The sequence below is a fragment of the Peromyscus leucopus genome, chromosome 9, assembly GCF_004664715.2.
Source record: "Peromyscus leucopus breed LL Stock chromosome 9, UCI_PerLeu_2.1, whole genome shotgun sequence".
Taxonomy (NCBI): Eukaryota; Metazoa; Chordata; class Mammalia; order Rodentia; family Cricetidae; genus Peromyscus; species Peromyscus leucopus.
Genome location: NC_051070.1, coordinates 81,590,286 through 81,602,794, shown reverse-complemented (window position 1 = coordinate 81,602,794; position 12,509 = coordinate 81,590,286). Strand labels below are relative to the sequence as shown.

The 12,509-nt window shown below is 43.7% G+C and overlaps 1 protein-coding gene across 2 annotated transcripts in view; it reads left to right on the top strand.

The window, feature by feature from the left end:
- Window positions 1–12,509, top strand: part of Adk (adenosine kinase) — a 400,038-nt gene that overhangs the window by 373,776 nt on the left and 13,753 nt on the right. For both annotated transcript variants that reach the window (XM_028879766.2, XM_028879767.2), the window contains exon 10: window positions 1,966–2,052. In XM_028879766.2, the coding sequence (XP_028735599.1) occupies window positions 1,966–2,052 (87 nt within the window). The remainder of the gene's footprint in view (window positions 1–1,965; window positions 2,053–12,509) is intronic.

Below are 12,509 nucleotides of genomic sequence, written 5' to 3'. Positions count from 1 at the left end.
GTAGTTCATTCCCTGGAGAATGTGTCTTGTACTTGAAAGTAATAAAGCCAGATTTCTCTATAAATATTGATGGTATAGACCTTTTCTTAAATCAGACTGCAGCCCTTTCCCAATTATTTCTAATAAAGTCTGCTTGCATTGCTTTTATTTTTCTCTGCCTGTGCAACCATAAGTACTGTATGCTCCCTAGAAGCACTAAACCTCTATATTTATACCATAACATCCAATTAATTACAATCCTGTTAACGGCCATGTAAGCTCTAGATTTAACAAAGTGTGCAAAGTTTAGCTGCTTCAATTTTTTTGTTTGTTTTTGAAACAAGGTTTTTCTATGTAGCCCAGGCTGGTCTTAAACTCATTGTTATAGCCCAGGCTGGCCTCTGTGATCCTCCTGACTCAGCATTCCCAGTGCTAAGATCACATTCATGAGTCATCTTACCAGTGTCCATTAGAATCGAATAGATAATTCCGGGTTTTTAGCATCCATGGTTGTCCAATCTTTTGTCACTGCAGTGTGACTTTGTCCTCTGCAAATGTGCTGGGCTACTCTCCTAGCTGTGCCGGGACACATGAAGTCCACGAGGCCACAGGCTGGAGCCGCTTGACAACATGCTCACTGGCTTGCTTAGTACTCGAGTCCTGATGAATATCAGCATTTCTGAGAAGATCAGTTTCATTGGTTGGTTTTATGAGAAAAGGTCTCACTCCGTAGCCTAGATTGGCCTCTGACCCAGGATCCTCCTACGTTTAATCTCTGCAGCGCTGTGACTACAGCGTACTTTACCACACTCACTCAGTAGGATCATTTTTGCTTCAACATATCTATGTCTCTTGTGTTGAATCTCTCTTTGAGCTGGAATGGTAATGCACAGACCTTGGAGGATGGGATATTCAGGAAGGAAGCACTGCCACTTGGCCAGTCTGTAGAGTATGGCCCTGTCCTGGTAACAGCAAAAGGAAGGGTCTCGTGATAGGCCAGGCTGGCCTCAAACTCCTAATACTGACTTCTGCCTTTGCTCCCTGAGTGCTGGGATTGCACTCATATGCTACACAGCAGCACACATGTGCAAAGCAGGCACACACCTTAATTCTTAAGACCTTTTCTCAGTAAGATCTTTCTTAAGGTTTTAAGATCTCCTACTTCCTCTTTGCTCTGAGGTGAGATTGAAGTTTGCAAGTCATTAGCCAAGTCTGTCTCCATAGGATGCAAATTTGTGACTTCAGAAGTTCAGTAAGTCCAATAAGGAAACACTATGCAATCATTTGCAGATGTCTTCCTGGCCAGATTTCATCAAAGTACTCCACAGCTGTCAAGGGCCAAGCTTAGAGTCCTGGATGAGGTTCCTCTGTGGAGAGAAGGGCAAGCCCTCCTCCAGACCATACTGTTCCCTCTGTTCTGCCTGTGCATTCTGTGGTAGCTGCTGGGCAGTTGGCAGAAGATGACCAGATGAGGTGATCTATAATAAACCAACTATAAAAGCAGTAATCCTTGACATGGACATGAAGTGTGCCATTGTGATTTTTCTGTAGAAAGGTACTCCAGACTGATTATTTACATTTTAAAATGTGAAGCTCTTTCAGTGGATCCAAGATTTATTTTACTGCCAGCAACCCAAGCAAGCTTGAAGATTACTAGGGCTCATGATCTAGTCCACTTACTTCCTTTAGCTCACAGTTTCTGTTCAGGCACTTGAACTGTCCAAAGAAAGAGTGCTGCTACCATTTCCATTCCTCCCAGGAACATGAACTATCTGGGTGTGGCTTTAGTAAGACACTCCATCTTAATGTTGAAAATTACAGCAAGTGTTGCTTTGCACCTTGGTTCCCAAGGCCGCCAGTACAGAATACAGGCTAATTTCTCTGAGTAGCTGAAACTCCAGGAGTGTCAAGCTTTCCCACGTGATCTTATATGTACTGAGTATTACGAAGAGAAGTTAGTCTACCTTTCTTCTACTTTCATTACAGAAAATGACGTCACTGCTTTTGCTGTCTTGGATCAAAACCAGAAAGAAATCGTTGACACCAATGGAGCCGGAGATGCATTTGTTGGAGGTACAGATTCACTTATTCCATGTTTACTCATAAGTCAAACGTCCTAACCCTGGTCTCCAGCCAACAGCCAGAACTTACTAATTTCACAACCTTTCATTTCTTTAAGTAACTGACTCCTGGTGCTTCTTCCATCTGCTACCATCTTTGTATTACAAGGAGATTTTACTACAGGAAGGTTATGTGTTTGGCAAAGATCATCAGAGCAATTGTGTCAGAACAGTGCATAAACAAGTCACAGCAGGTAGAGTAGATCGTCCATCAGGCCTCTGTGGCTGATAGTGCGTGTGCGTGCGTGCGTGTGTGTGTGTGTGTGTGTGTGTGTGTGTGTGTGTGTGTGTGCGCGTGCGTGCGTGCGTGCGTGCGTGTGTGTGTGTGTGTGTGTGTGTGTGTGTGTGTGATACTTAGAAAGGGTTACTAATTTTATTAATTCAGGCTCAGTAAGAAGGAACAAATTTGAGCTGGTATGGTGGTGCATGCCTTTAATCCCAGCACTCAGGAGGCAGAGGCAGGAGAATCTCTGAGTTCCAGCACAGCTAGGGCTACACAGAGAAATCCTGTCTTGAAAAAACAAAAACAAAACAAAGGAGCAAATTTGATATGGATGAAATCATTTGGGGAGTAAATACTCAAAAGTAAGATCAGAACGGGTTGGTTTTTAATTCTAAATTACTCTAAGTTCAGGGTAGTTAAGCCAGGCTATATCTCTAGAAAGCTTTAGAGCCTGCGTGCCAGCCCACAGGAGTCTCTCCTGGTAAATGAATCAAGACTAAAAACAGTTTGAAGGACCAGTGGGGATGACTGTTACCACCTTCTACTGAAGGGTGATTTGAATCATGGGACATGCTAGATCTGTGGATGCTTGTAATGCAGCATTTCTTTCAAAGTATTATTTCACTTTAATGATCTTTTTACCAATGAAAGCGTTTCATTTTTCTTTCTCTGAAATTTCTTATACCCAGTTTTTGGGGTATAAACAGGTACACATACCTCATTTTCTCTTTTCTTTGATCCAGTGAGCTTTTATCATTATTCTTTCTTATAAAGTTTATTATGTGTGGATATGTGTCCCACTTACACGAACACACATGCCACTGTGTGCAAGTGAAGGTCGAGGACAACCTTTGGAAGTCAGTTCTGCTTTCCAAATCTAAGTGCCAAGGACCAGCTAGGATCATCAGGCCTAGCAGGAAGCACCTTCTGAGGTATCTCACTGGCCCCTGTAGTCTTTAGAAAAGTACAAACAATAGACAGTACCCCATTTCATGCTTGGTTTGGGTTTCCTTGCACTGAAAAGCTTCATCAGTGATAATATTAGAGTAATCTACAGCTAATTTTCTTATTCCACATTCTTCAGAGCTGTAAATCTTTGTAAGCTAAAAATATTATATTCAGAATTAAGCCTTACTGCATAATACATTAAGGAAACCGTAGTGATTTTCTGATTGGAAATTAGTTAAACCAGGAATTTTAGTCCAGAAGCCTGTATAGTTGTATCCTGTGTGCAGATTTTCAAGTACTTTAACTCTTCAAGGTGATACGTATTCTATTTATTTGACATTTAGTGGGAAGTATAATGAGGCTGTCACAGATACGAGGGTGACCTAATTACTACCTCTGGCCCTGGTGTTCTGGGCTTCCTAGCCCTGCAAAAACAGGGTACACCACAGATAGCCTGCTGCATGCAGCGCCACCACTACTTAATGAGAACAGAGAGACCGTGAGGGGAGGGGCTTTCCTTAGGAACCAGCTGGAGCGCTCAGAGGGCTGAGAGTGAGGAATGAGCAGCATCGGAAAGTCGGCGCTTCCGTCACATTTAAAGCCTGGTGTTTTAGTGTGCTTTTGTTTGTTTTTTCCTTCGTGTTTGGGTTTTGTTTGTTTTTGAGACAGGGTTCTCTGTGTAGCCTTGGCTATCCTGGAACTCACTCTGTAGTCCAGGCTGGCCTCAAACTCAGAGATCTGCCTGCCTCTGCCTCTCAAGTGCTGGAATCAAAGGCGTGGGCCACCGCTGCCCAGCTTGTTGTATTTTTTTTTTTTGACATTTATTTATTTGTTTGTTTGTTTATCATGGGAAGTGGGCATACTCAGGCCACAGAGTATGTACAGAAGTCAGAGGACAACTTGTGGGAATTGGTTCTCTCATTCCAGCATATTTTACAGGGTTATGGGGCTCAAACTCAGATCATCTGGCTTAGGAGCAAGCACCTTTACCCACTGAATCATCTTACTAGTCCTTAAGCCTTTCTTATATCCTTGTCATGTTTATTCTGGGGGTATTGTTAGGTAAATATAAAGGAAAGAAGTCTTGAGGGGTTCTGGTTGGTTTGTTTTGAAATGGTCTCAAGTATCCCAGACAAGCCTTGAACTTACTTGGTAGTTTGAACTGCTGATTCTCCTGCCTCTGCCTCCTGAGTAATGAGATTACAGGTGTGGGCCACCATGTATGTGGGTTTTATGTGCTGCCAGGAGTCTATCAGAGGGCTTTGTGCGAGCAGCATACCAACAGAGCCTTCCTACAGAGACATTTTTAAAGATGGGCCAGAGAGTGGGTTTTATAAATTATATACAGGCTTTACTTTTTTAAAAGGTAATACTTTAAAATAATAATAATTCTCCAGCTAAACTGAAAACCGCCTCCCCAATTCCCCCAGAGACTACATTCTGTTAACCCCCTGTGATTAAGAACAGCTTTCTCAACATACCCCATTTCTGGCAGAACCAGACTCCTAGCACTGGATTCCACAACACATTGCTAAAATAAAAATAGAGAAAGTAAGGTGGGCGTAGAGGCACACACATGTAAACTTAGCACTCAGGAGGCTGGGTCAGGAGCTCTGCAAGTCCAGGGCCAACCTGGGCTACAGAGTGAAGCCCTGTATAAAAGAAACCAAGATAAGGGGCTGAAGAGATGGCCCAACAATTAAGGCTACCTGTTGCTCTTCCAGGGGGTCTGAGTTCAGCTCCCAGCACCCATGTTGCTCTGCTCACAGCTGCCTAGTCTGGAATTCCAACTCCAGGGGATCCAACTTCCTCATATGTTGGAGGACGTCTTCACACAGGCAGTGCACATACAAACAAATAAAATACATAACGTGGGGGGGGGGACTAGAAGGCAGGCTGAAATTAAATGTATGTCATTGGAAATCCTAGAATTAGTAGCCATTTTTCTTACTATAAACCTGCTCTGGGGCTTGGGATCTAGCCCAATTGGTAGAGCAGTCACTTTGCATGAGTGTTCAATCCTTAACATCACATAAAAGAGCGGCTATGCATGCCTATAATACCAACGCATCGGAAGTAGGGGGAAGCAGGAGGCTCAGGAGTTCAAAAGATCAAGGTCTCTTCACTACATAGTGAGTTCGAGGCCAGCAGGGCTACTGGATAACTCTGTGTTTAAAAATAAAAGTCCTACTCTGATGAGTTCCTAGTGTCAGTTATCAGTGGAATATTCATATAGTTAGCACATTCTGTGTGTGGAGTCACACTTTATAATAGTAACAGTAGATAACCTTTATATTCTACCTTAACTAGCTTGGGGTAGGGGGCTGTATTTTGTGAAGGGCTGGGAATCCAAGGCCTTGTGTTAACTAAATAGCACTCTACCACTGAGCTGCACCCAAGCTGACCTTACTGTTGGTTGATTTTACATTTCCTTATTTTCTTGTTTGTATGTATGTGTCTGGGCAACCACGTGTCTTGGTACACATGTGGAAGTCAACGGGCAGCTTGCAGGAGCTGGGACTCCTTCCACCACATGAGTTTTGGGGATCAAACTCAGGTTATTGGGCTTGACACCAGACGCTTTTACCCACTGATCTATCTCACTGGCTCCCAGACCTTGTGTTTTTGAAACTCAGGCTGGACTTGAACTTACTGTGTAACTCAAGCTGGCTTCAAACTTGCAGTCCTCCAAGACTGGTTATTTTTAACCTGGGTTTACTAATAAGAGAAGCAAGGCAAAGAGAAAGTGAGGAGCATGCCGGTTGTCTAGTGCTGCACAGTCTCAGGGTCAGGTTCCAAACCTCTGACAATCCAGTCACTGCACTGGATACTTCTGGAAACAGGTTTGAGAGAGATCTCATTAAAGCCAAGAGCCACAGGCCAGCCTTCCTAACAAGCACTGGCTTGCTGAAGAGAAGCTGACTAAAATGACTTCATTTACTGGAGAGGGTCTTCTGTTGTCTGATAGGATGCGGAAGACTCCAGGTAAGTTTGCTGCAGCAAAGAACAAAACAGAAAGTGTGGAATGGAAGGGCTGCGTGGGGACTGCGCAGGAGCTTCTTCCTGAGCAGGAGAATGGGTTGCAGGAGGAGACAGGCAAAGCCGGATCATAAACCTCCTTGGTAATCATGAAGTCCAAACAGGGGCTGTGTAAAGCAGCTGTTTAATTGCGCCTAGATAAGCTACCTGACAAATCTATCTTAAAACAGAAATGGTTTTACATCGTGAAAATAAATAAATAAGCCAATTGTTTGAAACCCCAGGTTCCCATCTCCATATCAGCAAGAGCCTTCCTCCTGGGATTAGCTGTAAGCCAGCTGTTAAACTCCCATCTTTGACATAATGGAGAGGCAGTGGCAACTTTTACATTACTAAATAGTTTCTTTCTCTTTGCCTCATTGCCTGATTAACATATCTCCTTTCTGATTGACGTATTCTATCTTTAGACAGATAATATATTCATCCTGTTACTTTCAAGTTTTGCTGGCCTAAGAGTATTTCTGTCTTGTGTGACTTTGCATATCTGTATTTCAGTCTACAAACTATGGTGGTGATTTAACTCTCTGAAGTACAATAATTTTCTTTTCATAAACTTCAAGGTTTTTGCTAAAGCATCACTTGAGCTACCTTGTGCTAATTAAATAACTCAGTACCAAACTGCCATGTGGTTCATTTGGCCAGTTAAGAGATACGCACTTACGTCATGGACTCTCATCTATAATTTGTAAGTGAGTTCCCCCGCTGTACACGGATTCAATTCACAGTTCCGTCTCCAAGGTTTAGTGTGTGTACCAGATCCCTTCGGCCTTGACAAGCACACCTCCTTGTTCTGTTTGGAGACTTCAATGCTTTGTGACCTTTGCGCTTTTATTTCTCAGTGATGACACTGCTCCTTTTACGTTTTCCCTGGAAAGCCAAGTGTCAGGATTGTACCTTTTGAAACAGAGAAATTCTGTAATCTCTAACTATGATTTCCTAATTTCCCAGGTCAGGAGACATTTCCTTGTTGTCCTGCTGTGCTCTGTCACAGCGGGTCTGCCTTTTCATTTGGAACCCTCTTTGTCACTGCCATAGTAACAAATGGAAACACTGAGAACATTCTGTGACAAGTGCTGTCATTGTTCCCAGTGAAAGTCCCCGTAAATGAAACTGAGACGGAAAATCATCACAAATGATAGGAAAGGGGACCTAAGCAATATGTTTCCACTGGGCATCGATACCAGCCTGTGTTAATCTGATAGGATTTAGTCCTCTGTTCTGTGGGAACTGTGTGTGGACCAAACCTACAAATCATCTTCAGACAGAAAGGGACCACGCCTGTGACAGATGATGTCCGGGAAGCCCTCAGGTAAAGCCCAGGGGCCTCTCTCAAGAACCAGCATTCCTAGGGTACAGAACGGCACACAGAAAGGCTAAGGGCCATCTGGTTCACAACACTGTTTCTGTTCGTTGGTTTGGTTTGGTTTGGTTGGTTGTTTGGGGGTTTGGTTTTAGTTTTTGGTTTTCGAGACCAGGTTTCCCTGCATAGCCCTGGCTGTCCTGGAACTCACTCTGTAGCCCAGGCTGGCCTTGAACTCACAGAGATCCATCTGCCTCTGCCTCCTGAATCCTGGGATTAAAGGTGTGCACCACCACCACCACCACCACCACCACCACCACCACCACCACCACCCAGTTTAGAACATTGTGTTTTGAGAGTTAAACATCTGTGCTACCTCTGAGTACTTTTGATTCTCAAAATTCTCTTCATAGGTTTAACTGAGGGAATGTATTACCTCAAAGAGTGCCTACAATATGTAAAAAAAAAAAAACTGCCCAGCGGCAGTGGTGGCACATGTGGATCTCTGTGAGTTCAAGGCCAGCCTAGGCTACAAAGCAAGTTCCAGGACAGGCTCCAAAGCTACACAGAGAAACCCTGTCTCGAAAAACAAACAAACAAAATATATATGTATGTATATACATATATATACATATATACACATATATATGTATATATATGTAAAAAACTCTTAAGGCCACTTAGCGACCACAGTGCAAATAATTATTCTGTTTTTCATCTAATAAAATTCCATTGTCTAATTCGTATTTAGAAAATACTTTGATTTTTTTTTTTAATGTTTCCAGACCCAGTGCTTTGGCTCAGGGCAGGCGGAGTCACTTTCCCTGGGGACTGCCGAGCACCTTAGCCAGAGGAGCTGTCTCGCCAGCCTTTGTCTCCCTCCTGAATTTCTGCTTCTTAGTTTTATACAGACATGATGCACAATTCCTGAGGTTTTTTTTTTAGTCCTGGAGCCACTGCTCAGTTGCTCCTGCTCTGTATCTACCTTAAGTAAGTCTTACTCATGGAAGCAGCCCTCATTAAACTTAGTGGGCCATTTCCCCCTCCCCCCCCCACACACACCAAAGAAAAGAAAAGAAAACCACAGAAGTAGAGGTTGGCCGGCTGGGAAGAGGGAGGGCGTTAGCAAGAGTGAGAGGGTCTGAGTGGGTAGGAGGGTGAATGGTCAGAATACGTTATACACATGTACGGACCTGTCAAACAAATCACAGGAGAGGAAAAATTAAATTCCTCGGATTGTTTTGGATACACCACCACCTCCCTTTTCTTCTCTCCTCACACAGCTAGAAAGTGTGTGATGGGCATTCAGTGCCTTGTTTCCCACACTTCTGCACTCGGAGATCAAAACCTTTAGATGACCACTGCCTCCTAGGGACTTATTTGAAGGTGGCCTGTATGACAGCTACCCACTGCAGAACAGCCGTTTTGTAGTGATGGCACCCTTCCTGTCTTTCTACTAGAGTAGGATATTGTTTTGATTGATTTATTAAGGGAAAAAAATCTTTAAGTATCCAATGAAGTATGGAATTGACTTGGTCATTAAGAATATGGAAGTCGCCGGGTGGTGGTGGCGCACGCCTTTAATCCCAGCACTCGGGAGGCAGAGGCAGGCGGATCTCTGTGAGTTCGAGGCCAGCCTGGGCTACCAAGTGAGCTCCAGGAAAGGCGCAAAGCTACACAGAGAAACCCTGTCTCGAAAAACCAAAAAAAAAAGAATATGGAAGTCACCATAGATATTAGACCAACTTCATGCAGGGGAACAAAGAGATATTCACACCTTGCAATTGTCACATACCCAGTGAAAGAAGGTAATCTTTAACCAGAGTACCAAACTTCAAGAACCTGGCCTGTGACTACTTGAGCATTACTTGGGTCTTTAGTAATTTAAAAAAAGTCAAGATTATCCTTTCCCAGCATTGAAGAGTGAAGAGGCAGGATGAGAGAAAGAAAGAGAGAGAGAATATTTTTTTCACAGACATTTTTTTTCCTCAAAGATCTAATATCCTACACAGTTTCCATCTAAAAGCAACTGTAAAAAAAAAAAAAAAAAAAAAAAAAAAATGGAATTCAAAGGACTTGACCTGGTGGGATTTTTTTTTTTTTTCTTTTCTTTCCTTTTCCAGACAGGGTTTCTCTGTGTAACAGCCCTGGCTGGCCTTGAACTCACAGAGATACACCTGCCTCTGCCTCCTAAGTGCTGGGATTAAAGGCGTGTGCCACTACCACCCTACACTGGTGGGAATTTTTTAAGACTAAAATGGTATGAGCCATTATCATGTAAGGGCATCATACACTGTCGTGGTTAGCGCTTTATTGCTGTGAAGAAACACTGTGACCACAGCAACTGTTTTAAAGGAAAGCATTTAATAGAGGCTTGCTTACAGTCCAGAGGTTTAGTCCGTTGGTGGGAAGCATGGTGACATGCAGGCAGATGTGGTGCTGGAGAGGTAGCTGAGACTTCTACATCCAGATCCACAGGCAGCAGGAAGAAAGAGACACTGGGTCTGGCTGGAGATTGTGAAACCCCAAAGCCCACCCCCAGTGACACACTTCCTCCAACAAGGCCACTCTTCCTAATTTCTCTCGAGTAGTGCTACTCCCTGATGACCAAGCATTCGAATCTATGAGCCTATGGGGGGCAATCTCGTTCAAACCACCACAAACACCAGAGTTCAAATTTTGTGAGCCTTGGTTTTCCTGGATTTGAAGACAATGAAGAGATGTTTACTCCAAGAAAATGATGCCAATTGGAAAAGACTTTATTTAGTACCAGAGGACCCGAGGTAACTTCGTAACTAAAATGACTAAGGTTCATTTTCTTAGTTATGTCATGACAAAATGTGTGTCTGTTAGTGTCCTGACTTGGAGTATCGGTTAACCAAGTGGGACTGGTTTGAATCTTGAAGTGGATATCCCAGCTGCTATCACATGGATCTAGTCAAATTTGCCATAATCTGCCTGATCCATTGTTAGGTTCTGATGCATAATTACCTCCACAACTTAGTGAGCGGAAACAAAAAATCCATTTATTTAGATAAACCTAAGTTGGAAACTGGCCTAATCTCTGCTGGACAGGTCTCTCAGCTGTCAAGTGTAATGAGATTAAGTAATGTGTCTAGCATCACTGTCAACGCCAATGTTCAAACCCGAAGTATAGCCCACAAGTTACTCTGCTGCTTCCTCTCTTACTAGGTCACATCACACCTCCCACTCTGTGAGGAGAAATAACCATCTTGCTTTTCTAAAGACTGGCCTGAAGACTATCAGCCTCTGATAGAACAGTTTTTTGTTGTTTCATTGGTTGGTTTTGTTTTTCTCTTTTTAAAAATAGAGCCTCACCAGGCAGTGGTGGCGCACACCTTTAATCCCAGCACTCGGGAGGCAGAGGCAGGTGGATCTCTGTGAGTTCAAGGCCAGCCTGGGCTACCAGCTGAGTCCCAGGAAAGGCGCAAGGTGCAAAACTACACAGAGAAACTCTGTCTCGAAAAATCAAAAAAAAAAATAAAATAAAAATAGAGCCTCATGGCCTAGAGAGATGGCTCAGCACTTAAGAGCACTGGCTGTTCTTCCAGAGGACCCGGTTCAGTTCCCAGCACCCACATGGCAGCTTACCACTGTCTGTAACTCCAGTTCCAGGGGATCCAACACCCTCACACAGACAGACATGCGGACAAACACCAATGCACATAAAATAAAAATAAATCATTAAAAAAAATAGAGCCTCATGTAGCACAAGTTCTTCTCAGAGTCCCTGTGTAGCTGAGGGTGACTTTGAGCTTTTGATCTTCTTCCTTTGGCCACAAGATGCCAAGACTCCAGACATGTGCCCACACACCCAGTTCATGACGCTAGGGATCGAGCCCAGAGCTTTCTGTGTCCCCAACCCACAACAGAGGGTTGTATTATTGTCTTTTGTTGCATTGAGGTTTTGTCTTTCTTTCCTAACTTCCGTCCTTCCAACCTTCTTTTCTTGTATATATGTATGTGGTGTGTGTGGGTGTGGGTGTGTGTGGGTGGGTGGGTGTGTGGGTGTGCGCGCAGTGCCCTAGACTGATATCTTCCTTCATCGCTCTTCTGCCTTATCCTTTGTGGCACTCTCTCAGTCAAAACCAGAGCAAGTCTTGCTAGCCAGATTGCACTACAGGTGTCTAATTTCTGCCTTCTGAGGCTGGAATTACAGGTAAGCTGCCACACACACCCTGAATTAGGGGCTTCTGGGGACATGGACCCTGGTCCTCTTGCTTCTACAGAAAGCGCTTTTAAACATTAAGCCATATTCCCCACACACACCCCCACCCCCGCTTAATAACAGAGTTCTTAAATCCGTCTGTACCAGTGTAGATAGAGACAAATTAATAAGTTTTCATAAAGATAAACATATTCCATTTTATTTGGGAGGGGGTCTCCCCTACCCTGTATTCAGTTTTAAATTTTGTCCTTTTTGCCGTGGAGGAGTTAAATTATCCTTTGTTCATTAGGTATGTTAATAATTTTATGGACCTGAGAGATATCTTAACAGCTAGGTGGTGGTGGCACACACCTTTAATCCCAACACTCAGGAGGCAGAGGTAGGCAGATTTCTGTGAGTTTGGGGCCAGCCTGGGCTACAGATCAAGTTCCAGGACAGACAAGGCTACACAGAGAAACTCTCATGGCAGTAAGAACGTGCCCTGCTCTCAAAGAGGACCAAAGTTGGATTCCAGCACCCATATGAGGAGGCTCATAACCGCCTCTAACTCCAGTTCCGGGGACTCTGATGCCATCTTCTGGTCTCTTCAGATCCCTACATGAGTGTGCATGGAAACACACATACACATAATAAAATACCAGCAGAGGTCTGAATCCACTCCCCCCACACACATACACAAATAGCATATAATTACCAAATTAGAAGTTTTTC